Below are 20,029 nucleotides of genomic sequence, written 5' to 3' on the forward strand. Positions count from 1 at the left end.
GAGGGGAGCCAATTTTATCGTACAGCCGAGCATGCCAGAGCTGGAGCTGCCGGAGGAAGGGAAGAGCTGAGGAGCAGGAGAGGGTGGACAGCAGCCTGACAGACTGAGGTGGCTGTGGTTTTGAGGCAGGAGGGGATCCCCACAGATTTTTGTGAGGGAAGGCTTAGAGCAGCGGTTGGGTAGTGGCCCACGGCTCCATTTAAATCAATAACAAAGTGGGCTGGAAAGGATGTGACAACCCGAGCAAACAGCTGAGGAATGAGGCAGCTCAGTGTTAGTGAATCCAGATTTCTGTCTGCCACAGCCATGAAGGATGGATTTGCAGTAAGACTGGGGGCTGTCCACTGTTAGAAGGAGAGGGAAGTAAAGATCATCCCGTGTACAATATAAATGTAAGTTGTTACTACGACTATTGCTATGTCAGCCGTAAACTGTTCCCACGAGAACAGAGATGCAGCATCATTGAAAAAGAATGTCTTACTGTGAAATGGGCAGCAGAAACACTGTGGCATTATCTGCTGGGCAGTGAATTTACCTTGGTGACAGATCATTATTCCCTCCTGCAAACGAAGCGGATGAAGGGCAGGAACACAAGGATAACTCAGCAGCACTTGTATTTTACAGGCTTCTGAATTGAAGAGACAAACAAACAAAAAGTAGCCAGATAAAACTGTAAGGATGGAGAATGTAAAGAGAGATTTCTTGGGGCAAGAAATTGGGAAGAAAGCAAATTTTCTTCCAGATCTGTGCTGACATGATGCATGTATTAAGACATGGATCTAACAGTAGGCATTAAAATGAGACACCAGTGAACCTAAAATCCTTCCTGTCCCTCTGTAATCACTGGAAATACCAGGTCTTTTGAGAATTAATCTCTCTCTGTTGAACCTGAGGAAAACCAAGATGTTTCAAACACTTCAAACTCTGGACAGAGTTGCTCAAGAGCAGAGGTGGATCTAGTAGGGCATGTGGATTTGGCCGAAAGACTTCTTCATCATTAGATGTAGGGAGTGGAAGAGTGGACAGTCTATCTACTGCCCACATGTACTTTTTCCCTTTCTGTTTTTCTTTTGAATTCTACAGAATAGGAGTTTCTTAGATAAATTATCATTTTTGATAAGTGTTCATGTGCTCTGTGGAAGAATGTGTCTAGGGATGGGCACACTGGCAGAGAGAATTTCCTCCTCAGCTCTTCCAGTGAAGTTTTGTTCTAAACTGCCCAAATGAAGCCATTACTCAAAAGTAAAAATGTTCTGTTCCAGTTCTTGTTTTCATTCTTTCATGTGTCTGGGGACTAAACTTCTGTGAAAAAGAGCCCATTCTCACAGGATGCCTTGCCTAATTTTGCAGACAAGAGAGGTTCAGCTATTCCAATTACGATGAGATAAGAATCTGAAATGTTCGGGATCGCATCCATCCTGAGTTGAACTCTAACTTTTCCAAAATCCATCCATCATTATTTTTCCCTTTATTTCTGCATTTCAGTAATGCAAGCAAAGGAGGAACAGAATGCATCAAAAACCATAATAGATGGGCTTTCTTTTACCTGAGTTGCTTTAGTTTATTGTAAAGCTCTCTACATTAAAGTTAAATTCCTTTTCCTTCTTCATTTTTTCCTGCCAGCTTGAAAGACTACAAAATGTCACAGGCCAGACTGCTAAGTGTGGCCCAAAATATGAAGTCCTGGCCTCTATGGTACCTTCAGATTGTCTTGAGTACATGAGGACAGGGCAGTCCCCCCCAGTGCCATGTTTCTGCATCCCTGGGTAGTGCACTGTGCCACACTCACTGACTGCTGGGATGGGTTAGAGGGTCTAGAAAGGCAAATCTTCTACCACAGGAAGGGAGTGCAAAGGTTTAGCTGTCCAGCCCAGCTTCCAGCAACAGATTCATCCCAGGTCCTCACTGGTACCCCAAGAGCATGTCTGAGTTGCTGTTGCAGGCACCCTCCTGGGATGGGACATCCCACCAACATCATCCCAATTCCCTGAGCACCTCCCCTGGAACCACCCACTCTGCCACACACAGTGAGATAAACACTTGAAATCAGTGAAGGATGAACAAGGTCCCTCTCTGCCTCTTCTGTTTACTGTGTTCATGTTGAATTCCTCACAACCAGTGAACTCCCAGGCCCCCTTTGGGCTACAGCTTGAGCAGATTACACGAGAAAAATAAACTTGGTCCGTGTTCTGACCTGACCTTGGCCTGAACCTGAGAAAGTGAATGCCCCTATCACACCAACATGTGTCTGTAGAAGTACAGTAAACACAAATGAGGGTCACTGGCCCTCTCTGTCCTGCAGTCCCAGGCCAGGAGTCTGGAGTTTTGGGCTGTCGGCCCAAGTACTTGTTAATAAATGTCCATTCTTAGTCCATAAAGGAATGTAGACAGGGCATCCTGCCCTACAAAACACAAACTTAGAATGAAACGGAAAGGGAGTCTCAGTGGTGGTGCAGAGCTCTGCTGCTGGTTTCCACATCCAGCAGTCTGTTCCCACTGGATTTATGTCGCTGGTTTGGGACTTGGCTGGGGCATTGCCCACTAATACACTGGGTGTCTGAAAGCCTGCTTAACCCTGAGTGCAGCAGAGCTGGGGAAGTCAGTCAGTCACTCTGTGGGGCATCCTCCTCAGTGCTTGGGGGAGGCAGAGACCTGGCAGAGCCTGGGATACGAGCCTGGAGAGCCGGGGTCACCCGGGATGGGGCTGTGTTGCTTCCAGGGCTGTGCAGTACTTTGCCCATGCACCTTCACTCTCCCAGTGGAGCCAGTCAGAGGCAGATGATTGCATGACATGACAAATCTCTTCCCTCCCCAGCCACAAGAATAACTAAAGTGTAAAGTTAGTTAAAATAACTCATATTTTAGTAATGATAACAAAAATAACTAATAATCTAACCAGTAGACTTCACCCTGCTTAGGACTAGAAGCTATCAGAGTTAGCTCTGTTCAAAGAATAGAGGAGTAAGAGACTCCTGGAGGGAACACTCCAAACGTTCAGATTAAGGGCCAGCAGGTAAATAGACAATATCCATGGAGTTTACAGTGAATTCCAGTTTGCTCACCGTTGGTGGCAGCTGAGAAGGTGTAAAGAAGTAGCTCTGAAGGGGGAGGAAAACCATGGGGAAAGGTGGAGCTGGCTGATCCTCGTGACTTAGCTTCCATGCCCAGCTCCCTTGCTTTCACATCACATTTGTACAATCTAATCTTGGGCAGATACTTGCACAGCTTCCATTATCGTGGTGTCCTGCCACGGTCTTTGAGAAGTGTGAGTGTGAAGAGAGGGGAGCGCCAGGAGGGGAGGATGAGAGGAACCAGTGGGTGAAATCACCAGGGTTTGTGTCTGTATCACCCAGCAGAGTGAGGCAGAGGAGCTGCCCTCGCCTGACCCTGTCCTCACCAGCTCCTTCTGGACTCTGGGCTTTCCTAGAGAATCCTGCCATATTACCTGGATACATGGATTATTCCTATAACTATAAACTAACGTGCACATTAAAAACTCCCAATACCTCTTTTTACAGCCTCCTAATTCTATGTCCACAGGGCTTCAGACTCCCTCAGTGAGGCTCCAGACGTGTCTGAAGGGTAACCTTGGAGGGTGCACTTACCTACCACCAGCTGAGGGAGGCTTTTATAGATCCTGAAATAATTACAGCATCCTTGAGTGCAGTTGTATAATTTCTTGGCAAAATACTAATTAAAATCAGATATTTATACACAATGTTTATTTAAACTTAAGACTTATTTAAAAGAACCTGCATACTTCTAGTAACTATGTATCACAGCTTTATTGAGGATCGTGTTTTTCATGCAGATTGAGTTCTCCTGCTCCCTTATCAACGTAAATGAGCCCATGGCTTTATGTTCAGGCCTGAGTGCTTCCAGGGCATCTGAATCATCCTGGTATTTCATTTCACCATCTAAAATTACTTTTGAAATACTATATTTTTTTAGCTTGCTGTGTTATGGCAATTAGAAATCGCTGTGTTTACTAGGAACAGAGAGTCCAGCAGAGCAGAGTGTTTAATGTGATGAACAGCGTTAAGAGCTCAAAGAAAAGTCAGATGCGTGTCGACACATATCAAAGCTGTTCTGCTGCTCAGAATGACTGTTCGTGATACTTGTTTCATGATAAACTTCCTCAGAACATGATGTTACTGGAAAAGAAATGATCCACTGTGAGAAACACGCAGGTGACACAGTTGAGTCAGCAGCTTGCAGCAGTGACACAGGCTTACGTTGATAAAAATCCCCTCTGAACTTTTGTCTCCTGCCTGCGTACATCTGAGCCTTAAAATCTGTCCTGCTTCTTGTGCTCACTTGGTAGCTGTTTAAACTAGCAAAGATCTTCCCAGCAGCCTGATGAAGAGGTAAATTCCAGGCCTTAAAAGTCTCAGTAGTCACCAAACTTACCTCTTTCATAAGTAATTTGCTGTATAAATGTTGGTATCTCCGGTGACCACTGATATCTCCGGGGAGATGATAAACATGGAAAAAATAACAGACTGCTGTGGAAACCAGAAAATCCTACCTCCCATCCGAGAGGGTTTAATTATTGGAGTTGCAAGCATTTCGCCGTGCACGAGCATCTCGGCATTCATAGGTGGAAAGTACCTCATGCTGTGTTTGAAATATCAACTGGATTTAAAAGAAGGCTTTGTGCTTCGGCACGGACCTTTCTTAGCCTCCTGCAGATGGTTCCTGTTGCTGAAAAGAGACATGACTTGTGAGATGGGGAGACCTCCGTGCTGATTTTCAGTGCTGCTCTAATCCCGCTTTACACCCATAAAGGACTTCAGTCCTTAAGCCTTTACCCTCTTTCTCCTAAATATTAAAATTATTTTCCTGAGTGTCATACCATATTAAAGCAGAATGAAAATGGTTTTAACAATTGCTGGCATGGGGCTTCTGTACAGCATGTGTGTCACAAATCATGTCACTTTTCAGCAATAGGGCTGCTGCCAGCGGGAGGCTCAGAAATGCTCATGTTAATCAAAAATTTTAATTTCAAATCAAATTGACAGTTTACACATGGTGAGAAATGCTTCTCACCATGTGATATTTCAGTATGCTACACTGGGCAAAATGGGTGCACTTTCCTGTTAAGAATTTTGACTACAGTATCTGCAAATTTATGGGTTTCAGTGTATTGGGTATGGTAGTGGTTGATCTAAGGGAGCCCCTTGGAGAATAGGAGACAGAAGGGTTTTCATGCAGCCTGGCACTGGTGAGCCGCTGTTGGCACATGCTGCTGGAGAAATGACAGGTATTCAATAAACATCACTATGGTTAAGAGGAAGATTTAAAGGAGGGAGGGGCTGCAGTGCTATAAACAGGATTTGAAACAAATGTGCTTATTTCAGCCCGTGATTAGTCTGAATACCTAAGTATTCCACACCAGTTTTTAAATATCCTTACATTTATTTTCACACTGATGTTCTTCACACAGCATGAACAATAATATTTATGGCATTAATACTGTAGCTAAATTCTAATTTGGAGCAGTGTAAACCCAAGTAGACTCTTGGTGTTCCAAGGCACGCTCCGGCGGCGTGCGGACCGGAACGCGGCCACAGCTCCTGGCCCTGCCATCGGCTCCTTCCTCCTGCCAGCAGCTTCCTAGACACCAGGGGACAGATTCAGGAGGCAAAATACCAGTTGATACTTGGTGAGGAGTGACGGGAGCAAGGATGGGTGATGGAGAGAGGAGCAAGGGCGGCGGATGGAGCACGCGCCATGGGCCGCAGCCAAGCGAGTCGTACAAACCCACAGTTTCAGGCTCCACCAGAAATAAGGTGCTGACATCAAGAAATGACCAGTGGATAGAACTATGATCCTTACATTACTCACTTGAGGAGGCTTCCCAGCTGTCTGGGGTGAATGCAATGCTGAGCTCATGACTGGGACATGATTTTACAGAGGCCTCGGAGATGGAGATGGGCAGGGATGGCAATATCCCCTTCTGGGTCTTCCCCTCCAGTGCCCATATTTGCCATGGGGTGGGTGGGTGCCTGTTGGTGGGTGCCCAGGGAACACCCTGCAGCACCACATCCTGCCAGCTTTCCCTGGAAGCCCCATTTGGACACTGAGTCACTGGCAATATCACCACAGACCTTGGAGATCTCAGCTGTCATTGCTCATGTAACCAGGGTTGATATGAAAATATGAAGATAAATAACTCCTTCATATTATTATTTTCAGGGAGGCAGACTTTTCTTTTTATTACTCTTTTTATTGTTGGATGCTATAAATATTCCAGAATTATTATCCCAAGGTAGATTTCATCTCATTTACTTTGAAACGCTTTTGAGGAGGCACATTATTTTATAAGCTGCCAAATGAGTATGACCATTTATAATGATTTTTTTTTTCCCTTCTTTTCTTTAATATTTCATTTTTGGATGGAGGACCTGAAACAGAAATATGGTAATTTAAGACATCTGTTGTTTTTCAAGCTATAGGCCCCTATCAGTATTATTGCAGGTTTTTTTTATCAAATTTGGTTTATGGTAGACAGGGAGATTCTAAATTTTTATCATTATATCAAAAATCTGTATTTAACTGATTGCTCACACACACAAGTACTGAAAAGTACCCAATGATGTTAGGAGCCATCAGAAATGAAAACCCACACCAGACATCTTAGATCTTGGAATGGTTTCCATTACACAAGGTCCTTAATGTGAATTGAAATGCTTTCAATGTTTCAAGAAGACCTTTGTCTTAAAGAGAAAGGAGCTATCCGTGTGCCACCACTTGGACAAAACCTGACGTGATTGATTGCAATCTGTAATCGGTTCATTAGCAGTAATAAGTTTCCATTAATTCCACTGTCTCTGCACTTAAATATAAAATGAGTTTGAATCTCCTAAGAGCTGAGGCTGCAGTGGATCCGTGCAGGATCAGGCTGTTGGTGACACACCTGATGAAATGTTTGCCGTGGTCCATATTTATTAATTTGCAGCCCTGAAGCTCAATATGACAAATATCAACAGCATAATTAGGCATTTTTCTCACTGGAGATTCTAAAGAGCCATGAGTAGGAAAGGTAGCACACAGGGAGAGCATAACACATGTATTTGTGTTCTGATCCACCCCTGGAGCATCCCTGCTCAGGCGGGTTCCTTAGGGAACGCTGAGTCCTTCCTCCAAGCCACCCTCAGCCGATGTTGATTCCCAGTGGCCACAAACCATATGGGAAAGGAGCTGAACTTCAGCTCAGGGCACCCACAAAAACGAGCAGCTTTAGACAGACAATTTCACTGTCTGCTGGATACAGACTTTTTAGCTAAAACCCAAAAAGGCAAATCATTTACCAGTGGTTTTGCATATTGTGAAGGGTTAACAAAACTTTCATTATCACAGTCTATTAAGCCAGGACCAGGAAACAATTTCTAATCAACACTCAGATCTGGGCAGGGATTGTGCAGTCTTTTGTAGGAGGCCTCAGATCTGTGTTCTCTATTCTCACATGCTCACTTCCAGCTGTTGTCATTGAAATCCCACATAATCTCCCTGGGTCAAAGGGCAGTCATCCATGACTGCCGCTGTTAGGAGGTTATGCTGATTTCTGTTGTCAAATATTGGCCCTTTTCTCTTTCAATCACTCCCATTCTACTTTTTTTAACAAGAAAGATCCAGCCTAGAATTGTATTACATGACTTTAAAGTCTTAAAAGTGTTCCTCTATTGTACTAACACGACATGCCCTGGACGGTCTAATCCATCCTGCTATGGGCCACAAAGAAAGTTCTGGCTCTTAAAACCTCAGCCAAAGGCAGGTAGTGAGTCAGGGAAAATAACAGCATCTGTGACATGTGGCCCCACAGTTATTTTCATAAGAAAATGTACAATTTGTCCAAGGTGAGCTATTGCTGTGGCATTAAAATGATATTGGAAATAACAAGTAGGAGTGGGAGCATTTGTCAGGGAATGAGAGAGGTTTCTGCATCACCTTTAATGTATAATGTCTTGCTTAACTCTTCTATAAAATGTCCATGAATTGAAAATGTGGTCTGATTTACCATGAAAGGTTTATCATTTGCAAATTTGAGGAATGCATTTTGTGCAAAGCAATTAAAATAAGGCCACCGTGGCAGCTCTGGTGATCAGTACTTGGGGGCTGCTGGTAGATGCAGATTTCATTGTTCCTACATGCAGTATCCCAGCTTGGTGTTGTCTGCCATCAGAATGGCACAGACATTCCCTTGGACAGAGTATTGTGGCTGGCATAGAAGGTCTCTTCCATCTCCTTTTTTTTTTTTTTTTTAGATTCAGAGTTATTTTTTTTTTAGATATACAGCTTAACTCCTTGGATCTTGCTTTGTATTTCCAGCGTGGGATAGAGCTGAGCTCTTTCTCAGCAGTGGCAGGGCTGCCTCAGCTGGGTCAGCACAGCCTTGATAAACTCACCTTCCAATTAAGCAGAGTGTAAATGTTACGAAAGTCTGGACTGAAGCACGCATGTTCAGTCCTTCCTTTTTTTTGCTGGAGAATGCAGATTAGGAGTAACTCCCTCACCCCCATCCTCCTCAGCCAGAGCAGCCATGGAACAGCTAATCTTTTGGGAGTCCTCGGGGTGAGCCGGGTTCCCTCTGATAACATCCCCTCTCTCCAGGCCTGCGTGTGCCGTGTGATACAGACATTAATTTTCTCATCCACATTATTGCTCCACATTGTTTGTGAAACACGGGATTATCTAGATAGAGGATAAAACCAAAAGGAATCAAGTTGCACTTCGAGCAGAGAGGGCTTTTCTTTTAATCAGGCATTTGGTTAAGATAATAGGCTTGAGACCCTAATTGATTTTTACTATTTTAAGGTTTTAAGATGGCTATGTATAGTGGGATGCTGAACATGTAAAAAGCTTTAGAAATGGGTTCAGTGCTAGTTTGGGGGACTTGTGTAATTTCAAAATGCTGAAAAGGAATCAAAGTCTCCCCAAAAGCTGCTCTCTGAAGCTTAATACATTGTCACTCAGATTGCAGTGGAAGGAAAATAACTGCATTTGGACTTCTTCATCTTCAAAGGAGTAACTCTCTCCCAGTTTTATTTAAGCTTGGTTCTCAGGAAACCAGCTGTATCTCTGTTTAGAAAACACCTTGTATATTTATGGTGCAGTCTAACTATTTTATAGCAAAAATTATACTGTTGGATTATGCGAGGAAGCCTGCTAATTAAATAACAATAATACCTTGAGCACCTTGAAAACATCTTCAGATATTCAATTAAGGAACAATAACCCAATGAACTTTAACCTATAGACTATATTCAGACTTTCTACATAAAAGTAATTGCATCAGTCATGATTTTCTCAAGCTACAACACAAGCTCTTGATTGGTAGCTCAACGTCTGAGACTCCTTTTTACTGCATTAATTGGGAAAGCAGACAATACTCTCCCTGTAAACTCCATTTTAGGATGAAGGTTAGTTGCCTTTGTACACGTTTACTCATTGAAATAGGAATGTTTGCTTAATAATTCAAAACAAATAGCACTAGACAACAAATCCTAATCCTGATTTCTCCTCTGCCAGTGTAAATTAGGAGAAAATGAGGTGAAACTCCATTTGATCAGTGTAGAAAGATTTGTTTAAAACTTCTTTGAGAGAGAGATCAGAATTAGGCTCCAGCAATTGAAGCCTTTTCTTCTGCCTTCTTTGCTGGGATCCAAAAGAAGAATATGTAAATGGCATTGGGAATTTTCTCCCCAGTCAAAGCAGCCATCAAGTTATGGAAAGATGTTTTCCATGTGGCAGCTGGTACAATAACGTTGTGGTGTTGTGCTCAGTGATTTATTAGTCACTATCCGGATCTGCTTCATTCAATTTGGTCATATTATCCCTGGGTATTTTCCTCCCTTAGGGGAAAGATGATCATCCTTGTGGGCCAAAGTGAGATTTTAGGTGATGAGCTAAGTCCTACCTGCCCCTAGACTTGACTGAAGGAATGGTTGAACCATTTATTTTAATTCCTCCTGAAGGTTGTCAGCCCACCTTTGTTTGGCAGGGCAGGGAGCACGTGCTTTAGTCAGGCGTGTGATGAATATGAAGCACCTGCTCCAAGAGCTTTGCTGAGTCAGGGCTTGCCCTGGCCAGCCACGTGTCTTAATTTGTACCCAAAATTTCAGTGAATGAACTCTGCAAGGTTCATTTTGAGCACCTGCTTTACTACCAGGCTGCGGCTGTTGCACAAAGCTGCAGACACAACCTGCCATACACAGCAGGTTCAATGTCCCATCTCTTGGATATTGAGTGAAATTATCACAGTGCAACTATTTCAGTAAAGTGCCCTGTGAAAAGTAAATCTTTGGAGCTTTCAGGGTGTTTAATCATCCTTTCAGTGCAGGAGCTTGTTAATGCTAACATCTGCATATGCAATTGCTTGACTTTACCTATTTTTCTTCTCATTCAGAACTAAGTGGATCAGCCAAATGGATACATTCTTTGCATTTTGACCCCCGTTAATAATGTTAGCTTCACATCTTTTGTCAGTGCTGCTGTTTCCCAGTAATGCTTCTTTTACACATTTAAGTTCTTTGTGCTATTTCCCTCATTTTCTTCTCTCACTGTTATGCCAGCTCGAAAACGAGACTCCCAAAAACAAGAGTCTTAGGCCTGGATTTTGCAGTCTGAGCCATCCAGGCAAACCTTTAAAAATTCCATGAGGTTCTGCTGAAATTCACAAACCAACTGCAAATTCACAGACCAACCAGACCTCAAAATACATTCATAATCTGGCTCTAAGCCGAGGGCATGGCTTTTGTGGGTATCAAAGCATTATTTATGATTGGTGAGACAAGCCCCCGATTTCCTAATGTTTATAAGTAAATACCAAATTGGAGAGTTGGGAAATACACCTTTCATTTGTGAAATGTTTATTTTTGGTATTGAAGGATGAAAATCTAACCATGCTCGTTGCGTGCTGTTGTTTAATGATTACTGTTACATGTGCTCCCATAAGGAATGTTCCTGCAGGAATAAGTGGACATTTCAAGTGCACCCAAGTTAGGAATATTGAAGTCAGCATGCCCAAGATAACTTATTCATCTTCTCTCATGCCCTGAGAGTCAGAATGAATTTAAAATGGCACTTTCATTTCTGGTTTCACCTGTGTGTGACAGGTTAAAGTAACACGGTTTGCCTTGCCACAATCACATTTTTACTGGATAATTACAAAGTGCACTGGGCTTTCCCTTTAAAAAATCAGCCAAATACCCTACCATGGCTGTGATTCAGGGTTATTTGGTTTGGTTTTCTTTTTCCTTCCATATTTAAATTTCACCTTCACTCTTGGTGCAGCAGGAACCTGCCTGGGGGATGCAGGTGGGAGTGGACACCAGAGCAGAGCCAGTGCTCTGCGCTGGGGAGAGAAACAACACGTGGCAGATGTTCGTGGCATTGCTGGATGCACTTCTGGAAGTTGCTCAGATGCTGCCATGATGAGCACAGTGTGAGAAGTTACATAGCATAGACTGGCTTCCCTCCGAAGGGCTCTGCGGAGTAGTAAGCGTCCTGGCCCCCATCCAGCAAGGCACTTAAGCATATGCTTAATTTTAGGCACATGAGTGGTTTCAGTGAAGACCTAAGAGAATTATTTTTAATTCACAGATCATTTAATTCAATAGGCAGGTCTGCTGCAGCATATGAAAAGTAGATCTTCATATTAAAAATACTTGGGAAATCGGCGATGAACAAACGTTGTGTATGGGCAGCAACCGTTTCTAAAAAGCAGAATGGGGTAGTCATCACCTTTATTGTGGGAAAATACAAAGCACATCAGGCAAAAGCACTTAGAGCTATCTGGGAGCTATTTCTAAATTGAAAATAAGGAAAAATAAAAGCTTGTGAGAACATTTTTTTTCATTTGAAGTAGAGAAAAATTTATTCTCTTGATGTAAATAAAAACCTTGTTTGCAGATTGAGGAATTTGTTTGTGTTGAATTTCAGCATCAATTTCAATATTTTATAGTACATTTATCTACAGCTGGAGCATGACAGATTTGTGTATATTTATATGTTTGTGTACATAATACATATGTATACACACATACACAAGGATGCCCAAAGATATACATATACACAGTTTGAAAACTCATCATTATTGCTGGAGTATAAAAACATGCCTGATGCAGAAACTTGTCTGGAGTCTGTTAGCTCAGAGACTGCGTTCATCTGGCACCGTGGGCTCCTCGCAGAAACAGGGAACTTCTTCTGTGTAGGAGCAGAATTCCATGGGATCTTGGCTGGAGGTGAATGGCTCACCTCCCTCTAGATCTCTCCCAAACCTTTCCCTGACACACTGCCTGACATTCCACCCTCTGCAGTCCTGTACGGAGGACGAATTGTTTTTGCGTGCCATTCCGCAGGTAGAAATGGCTGTGGGATATTCTGGGTTTGTTTAAACAACCCCAAAAGAAAACCAGGAATACAAACATCCGGCTGGCATTACTCCTGTTGCTCTGGTCATTAGAGAAGGGTGCACAGGTATTCCCAGCATGAGCGTGGGGTGCAGGAGAATATTTGGAATGCGGGGAAATCGTACTGAGCCCGACAAACAATTAACGACGGAGCAGATGGTGCCCCTGCAAAACACTCAATAATAAATGTGTGCGTGCGCAGGAATCAGTGACTCTAAGTAGGACAACCTAAAAAGGTATGCCACTTATCCTGTGGGCAAGCAGGACTTTACAGTTCTTTTAATAATCCCTTTATCCTGCGATTTCTCCTGTGACCCTGATTTCCAAAGCAGGAGGTCAGCCTGGCCGGCCGAGTGCAGCCTCCCTCTAATTGAAGTCCGGCTCTGTCCCGCCTGAGCTGCTGGATCCCTGCTCCTTTGTCACTGAGCATACCCGTGAAAATTAAATGAACATTTGGTGGTAGGCATGTTTGCAGAGAAGAAGGAAAATACTGTTATGTAAAGTGCCATCACATTTTGATACCGAGTGTAGAGGCATTCCTTGCACAAGGGATGCGTGGATGCGTCCGCCCTGCTTCCTACAGACAGTCCACAGCTCAAAGTTAATACTTTTTCTTATGCATAGATTTATTTTTCTTTTCAAAACTTAGTTTTAAATGTTAGAATTGCTTTTTTATTTTTTTTTTTTTTTAGTTAGTTAAAAAGGCCTTAATTTAAATTTTTTTAACCATCTGCTCTTTTAAGATCCCCCTGGTGTAACCTTAGAAAAATGAAGAACACATCTTTAAATCTTGTTTGGTTTGAATGAATGGGTAGATAATCCTGATCAGATGTTTCTTTAGAGAATAATGTTTAAAACGATTATGGAACTTAGCTCTCCTGTCTGTTTCCTAGGTACAGTATTTTCATTTCAGTTGTGAAGTCATTAGGGGTCATCCAAGGTAACCGTTTATTAAAATAGTCCTCTTTTGTTTCAGATTTCCTGTTGAGATGCTTTAACATGTAAAAATCTCCCTGCTGATGTGTCATGTTAGCTTTCCTAACCTCTAGATAGAAACCACAAAGCAGCCTACATAGCTGTATGACTGGTTACCCACCTACATAAACAATAATTACTGCTAAGTGGGAAATTAGATGTCACATTTTAAGTCTAAATGAAAGTAAACTATCTGAGAATACTGTCATTAAATGCTTAAAGCTAATCGCAGTTCTCTCACTCTGTTTGTTTTGTAGGACATTTGGGCTTCCAGGACAGTTTTGTCACATCAGGTGTTTTCAGTGTGACTGAGCTAGTAAGAGTCTCACAAAGTAAGTATCATTTTGGGGCTGGTTTATGTGGTTTCTGAAATCCAAGTTGGTTGTTGGCTTATTTTTTTTTCCCCCCTTTGATTCTTATTGTTCCCTTCCTCAATTCAAAAACAGCATCTTGAAAATTAGGACTCTCTTCTCCCCTCTTCTTGCCAGTGGACAGCATTTATGTGCCACTTCTTTTAATGGGTGAAAATAAATCAGCAGAATTTTAAAGTGAGCTGATATATCATTTGATTCTGCAAACTTGCATCTGCAAGTTGATAAGCTCATCTGGTATCCAGCTGAAAATGGGCAGAGTGCAGACAAAGGAATGCAGAAATCAGCTTCTCCTGGATCCCTTGCAGGATCCAAGGGCTGTATTGTAACCACACCTCTGGAAATTACCTGATCTGTGCACATAAGCCTAGAAATTTTCTGATGCTGTTTTCTCACATTGTGTTCATCCATGCCATGTGGACATGTGTGTGTCTGTGATTCTTGGGGCTGTCCCAGTGCAGGGCCAGGAGTTGGGCTTGGATGATCTGTGTGGGTTCCTTCCAACTCAGGTTATCCTCTGAATTTGGGGTTTGTACCACCTGCAAGTTACTGAAGTCATTAAGAACTGTGCCAACTTCAGCCCTGATAATCTCACCCACCCTGACTTCCCCAGGCCCACGTTTTCCATTAGCTGTGTGGAATTCTGTCTTCTGGAAGGATTTGGGTTTTGACCTTTAAAGAATGCTAATGCCCCCAGCATGAGTGACACACTGCAGCATGGTCATTACAGACTTGTCAATACTGACTAACAACACTGAATTAAGAGGACCTGTCACCACCCTGTTCCATTGATCAAAGGTGCATTGATTGTGTTTTGCTATGACATAATCCAGACAGTCCAAGGAAAGAGTATGGACAGGGTCTTGCAGAGACACTGCTGCTAAGCCAGGCCTGTAGGAACAAGTCCTTTAGGGATCTAAAAAATTCTTCCCTGTGAGGGTGAAGGGGCCCTGGCACAGAGAAGCTGTGGCTGCCTCATTCCTGGAAGTGTCCAAGGCCAGATTGGAGCAACCTGGAAGTGTTGTAGAAGGTGTCCCTGCCCATGGCAGGGTGGAACTGCATGACCTTGAAGGTCCCTTCCAAACCCAAATTCTGTGAATCTTTTCTCCAGCTACTGTGGAGCTGTGGGATAATATCACATTATCACAAATCACCACTGCTCCAGGTGAAACCCTCAGCTGTGTGCTCCTTTAAAACTTTGGTGTGCAACCAGTCCCTTTAAATGATAAAAATGGTTCTCCTCCTGGATAGTAGAAATACTTACTTGTGTGCTGCTCTGGGCATGCAATTTAAGTCACTCTGGGGCTAGGATCTAACTGGCACAAACCTAGTAGAAAATCTGTGGTTTTGAGTCGGAACACAGAGTTTCTCAGAGGATTTTCCTGCTTTATTTCCTCTCTTGGAAAGACACTAGCTAGTAAATTTGCTTTACATTCAAGAAAAGGATGGTGCAAGAAAAGCATGATGAATGGGAGATACTTGAGATCTATGTGCCCTAGAGAGAGGCAGAGAAAAAGAAACCATTTCTCCTGAGCTTCCTTCCCTGACAACTGGTGGGAATTTTGAGAGAAGGGCAAAGTTAAGAGGACTCAGAAGTCAAGAGGAGCTGCTGAGTGCTCGGCACATTTGCCAATCAGTTCATTTGCTGAAGTGCTTAAGCAGAGACTTTGGCATTTAACTGGCTGTACAGGGAGCAGACACTGGCTGGTACCTGCAGCCAGGGTGGACAAACCCAGGTTGTCACCGGGATTTAAGCGTCCCCGTGTTGTGTCACTTCATTTCAGCGCGCAGCACGAGGCTTTTGAAGGGTTCACCCTCCCCCTGTGCAAGGCATCCCACTTCCCCACAGCCTTATCTTGGCTGGAGGAGCCCTGCACAGCAGAGCTGCCTCTGGACTCTGTCAGCCGTGCTCCATGTGTGCACTTTTCCTAGGAAAGTGCCCCACTCCTGCCTGGAGCCTTCCCAGCCTCCCCCAGAGCTTGGCACTGACCTCGTGAGCATCGTGTTTCAAGCTTATTAATTTTCCCTGATATTTTATTGTAACTAAACTGAAACACTGGGTATCAGAAATCCTAGCACTCAGCATGTTTTGCAAATTATGAGCTGTGTCTGAGATGTTCCCTCTGCTTGCAGTTGACGTGCACCACCTTTAAGGATGGGGCACCTGCACGCAGGAAGAGCATGGACTTTATTAAAAATAAGGAAGAAGGTGTTGGTGGGGAAAAAATACAAAGATTCAGCTTTTATCTGTTCCAGACACGGGGGTTTGCACTGTTTTTCATGGGCTCTTTAATAATCCTGGCAGGTCAAGACCTCAGTTTTATATCCTGTCTACAAGCCAGCACCTCTACCAAAAATAGTGTCCCCAAAGCATATCGGGATATCACTTCAGAACTGACTCAGAGGGAAGAGTGCCAGCAACTGATTTAGCTACACTGCTTTTGATAGCACCCTGGATTTTCCTTGGAGATGCCCCAGACATGTACTGACCAGCCTTAACCTTGTTTACTTTATGAGGTCTGAGAAGCCCACAGCCTGACATGCCCTGGCTACCCAGTAGGATATGTTTAGTGTCAAGTCTAGCAGCATATTCCCAGAAAACTCAGTTCTAATTCATATGCTCATATTCAAAGAATTATTTAACATAACAGAGCAACAAGGTAATTGCTGCATATTTGCCTAAATTGGTATGCAAGGTCTTTTAAAGTTAATGTAACCCTCTCTGGGCTGTCTGCATGTTCCTGTGTCCTGATTTGAGACCAGTCCTCCTTCCAAAAAGGTCCTCTTTGTGTATGCCCACTGTTATTTTTCTTTCTATGCTTGCTTTTGGCAATATCATGATAGAAATAAGCGATTTCCCCCAATTTTAACTGGCCCTCGGCAGCTGTTATCTAAAATTAATCTTACAAAATATTGTGGGTAGCAATTATGTGCCAGGTTTGTTTAGTAAAGTTCCCAGAGGTCCACATGACAAGGAGCCTCAAGTAAGAGTCAGTTGTCTCCGTCATGCAAATTTGGGGAATGAATTAATCAAGTGAAAGGTCAGCTGTTTCTGTTATCTATCTTGCCTATCAGTGCTGATCATCACACTTTCTGTGAGCTATTGAACAAGTCTAGACTGTGTTGGTAACAGAAACTTGCTTTCTTCAGTCCTATAGATGCAGATTTTCTTTCAAAATGCTGCCCAGCTGCTGAGTCTTGCAGAGTCTAGTAAAACAGAGAAAAGAGATCCTAGATGTGCATCTGAAAAACAAAGCCTCCTCTCCAGCCCATCTGATGTGGGTGTTGCAGCTCATGCTGTCAGTTCTCCTCCATTATTAGCAGGCAGAGGGTGTGAGCTCCTCTCTGAGCGTTGTCTGTCACCCCAGATACTGGGGAGACCCTTCCAGATAATAGAGGCTTCATTCTTCCCTCTCTGGAGAGGCCTGTGCTGACAACAAAAGGCTGGGAGGCAGAAGCCTTGGAGATGGACGGGGTTGGGGACTGACAGCCAGCTGTTGGCCAAGTGAAACCTCCTCCTTTTCTCCCCTTGTCAGGAAAACATTCCCTGGCTGTGGGCAGCGGTCTCGGGGTGCTGGAGGAGAACCTCTGCAGAAGGTGCTGGCAGAGGGGTGGCTCTGCTGCCACCTTCCCTTGGCAAGGGCTGGGAGGTCGTGGCAGGCTGGAGCAGGGAGAAAGGCACAGGGAATGCATTCCCCCCTCCTTGGCTTGGAGTCTGCACCATGTGCTCTTGTGCAGGGAGAGCTGCTGGGAAGATCTCCTCCCTCGGAGGTCATTCCAGCAGCCAGATAAACTGCACTGCCCAGGATGTGAAGAAAGATTCAGGATTTATGAACGTTCACTAGAGCCAAATCAAACATATTTGTTTGGTGGTGTGTTATTTGTCAAAATGACATCATTTCTCGTGCTGATAAACAAGGGAATTCTGACTGCACCCTGGCCTGAAAATGCCACACGTTGGGTTCAACGTGTGCTGCGAGGAGCAGTGCAGGGGGACTCCTCATCCTTCTCGTGAGCCTGTGGCACCACAAGCACACCAACCTGCTCACTGCTGCTGTGTACACACAGAAACAGTCCAGCTAATTATCAATTATATATTGAAACACTCAAATTCCTGTGGGCAGGACGTTCTGGGGAGCTCAGGATCCTGCCACACCGATGCAGCAGGTGCCAGGCTTGGGCACGGAGCTCTGGGGATGCAGACAGGGGCTGAAATGTCCTTGGCATGAGGGATGGAGAGGCACTGCCAGCACTCCAGGCACGGAGCGAGGGTGCCACTGAGGAAATGCAGCCTCCTCGTGCCTCTCATCCAGCTTTTCCCACCAGGACAGTGAATCCCAGCAGGTCCTGGGTGCCTTTGGAGAGGTGTTGCTCTTGTGGAGGGCAGTGGATGCCGTCTTGTAGCCCAGGAGAGGAGGGGAGGCCGTTCTGCTCCTCACAGAGCACGTGTGTGATAAACTGGGGTGTGATAAACCTGCTCTCCCCGAGCTGCAGCCTGGGTGTTTTCTGCTATACTAAGCACTACACAGTGAAGGCAGTTAAAGTCAGCAGCATGAAAATTAACATTTAAAAAGATACTCTATATTCCTTAGCAAAGCACTGCTATCCGAAACTCTCTGTGTGGGCTTGGGTATGAGAGGGAGAAAAAAAAAGATTATAATAAAAAATAGACTGCAGGCATAGAGTGAACAGTTGCCGTGACCTTGCCTTTTGTATGCCATTACACAATTCAATGGCAGTCCACTCAAACCTTGCTCTCGATCAATATCCTATTAAAGCAGCACAAAAAGTCTCTATAAACTTAGTGGTTAGCTATGTTTATAAATGGAACTCAGCATAATTAGATGGTCAATAGCAGGCTGTACTTGTAATTTTAAAATGAACATCACACATTTCATATCTGTTGTATTGGGTGAAATCTCTTTGAATCTAATGATACAGTGTGGAGGAAACAAAGGCCTTGCAAAAAAAAAAAAAAAAACCCAACCCAGGTCCCCTTTCCTCCCAGCAGCAGCAACAGAGTGAGTTTCCCTTTGTTTATGGAGTCACAACACAGGAAAAAGTTTATTAGTCAAATGTCGTGTTTCTCCCATCTAACCTTAAACACATTATCACTTCACTGCAGTGTTACACGTGTAATGATCTGAGTCACATCCCAGCCCCTCTGTGAAAGTAAATACATACAAATGGGGGAAAAAAGAGAGACTAAATACTAATGTGGCTTAAAGAAGGTGCTGTATTCCAAGGGAGACAAATGCCAGCCTGGCTGGTTTTATTTAGTGGGTTTCCTGTTCTGTAATTCAGTAATTTTTTTCAAAATAAATATTGCAATTGGGTTAAGTCAGAGGGCTGTTTCTTAATTTCTCCATTATTTTTCTTGACATTTTGGGTGAGGAGCTGAGCTGGAGGGAGCAGGCTGGGAGCAGGGTGATGCTGCCCTGCATCCTGGGAGAGGAAAAGTGTCAGGCAGAGGCACCAACCTTCCTGCTCCTCCTCTGCTTGGGAAAACCAGCTCCTCCTGCCCCTCTGAGTCTGTCCCAGCTGCACAGGGAATTCTTGTGATGCCAGCAGCTGAAATGGGGGCTCCAGGCTGGGTGTGGGGCAAGAGGGATCCTTCCCTCTCTCCTCCTTCCATCCCATAGCCCTGGCTCAGGTGACATCTTGGTGAGCTTTTTGCTTTGACTCACAGTTGCAGTTTCTGACATCCTTTCCCATTTGGGGGATGTTCCTGAGCTGTCAGGAGGTCACTTTGCTGCAGAGCATTTCTTACAGGGGCAATGGTGTGTTTTAGATGTCGCTGATTGGAGTTTGTGAGGCTGCAGTTCCCACCACACTGCTCCACGTGGGGTGGAGCGTGTTCCTGGGGCATAGGAACAGGGGTAGGGAGGTTGTGTGAGGGATTGTTGTCTGCTGCAATGAACAGGTTTGGTTTAGGCTAAGTTTTTTAGTTTACACAGAGTTTTTTAGTTCAGACAAGAGTTTTGCCACAGTTTGCACCACTTTGATCCCTCTGCTTATTCTGCAGAGGTGCTGCCTTTTCTGGGAGTCATAGAATCACAGAATGGTTTGGGTTGGAAGGGACCTTCCAGCCCATCTCATTGCAGCAGGGACACCTTCCACTATCCCAGGTTGCTCCAGTCTGGCCTTGGGCACTTGCAGGGATGAGGCAGCCACAACTCCAGCACGTTGTTGTGATTTACAGCAGTAAATGCAATTACTGCAAGCAAAGGTAAAAATAGGCTTTGGTGGAGGACAGGCACTGTCAGAAAG

The 20,029-nt window shown here is 44.1% G+C and overlaps 1 protein-coding gene across 29 annotated transcripts in view; it reads left to right on the plus strand.

The window, feature by feature from the left end:
* Window positions 1-20,029, plus strand: part of NFIA (nuclear factor I A) — a 404,462-nt gene that overhangs the window by 306,284 nt on the left and 78,149 nt on the right. For all 29 annotated transcript variants that reach the window (XM_086841691.1, XM_086841711.1, XM_086841689.1 and 26 more), the window contains one exon: window positions 13,646-13,720. In XM_086841691.1, coding sequence (XP_086697817.1) covers window positions 13,646-13,720 — 75 coding nt within the window. The remainder of the gene's footprint in view (window positions 1-13,645; window positions 13,721-20,029) is intronic.

The sequence above is a fragment of the Cyanistes caeruleus genome, chromosome 9, assembly GCF_971803275.1.
Source record: "Cyanistes caeruleus chromosome 9, bCyaCae1.hap1.1, whole genome shotgun sequence".
Classification (NCBI taxonomy): domain Eukaryota; kingdom Metazoa; phylum Chordata; class Aves; order Passeriformes; family Paridae; genus Cyanistes; species Cyanistes caeruleus.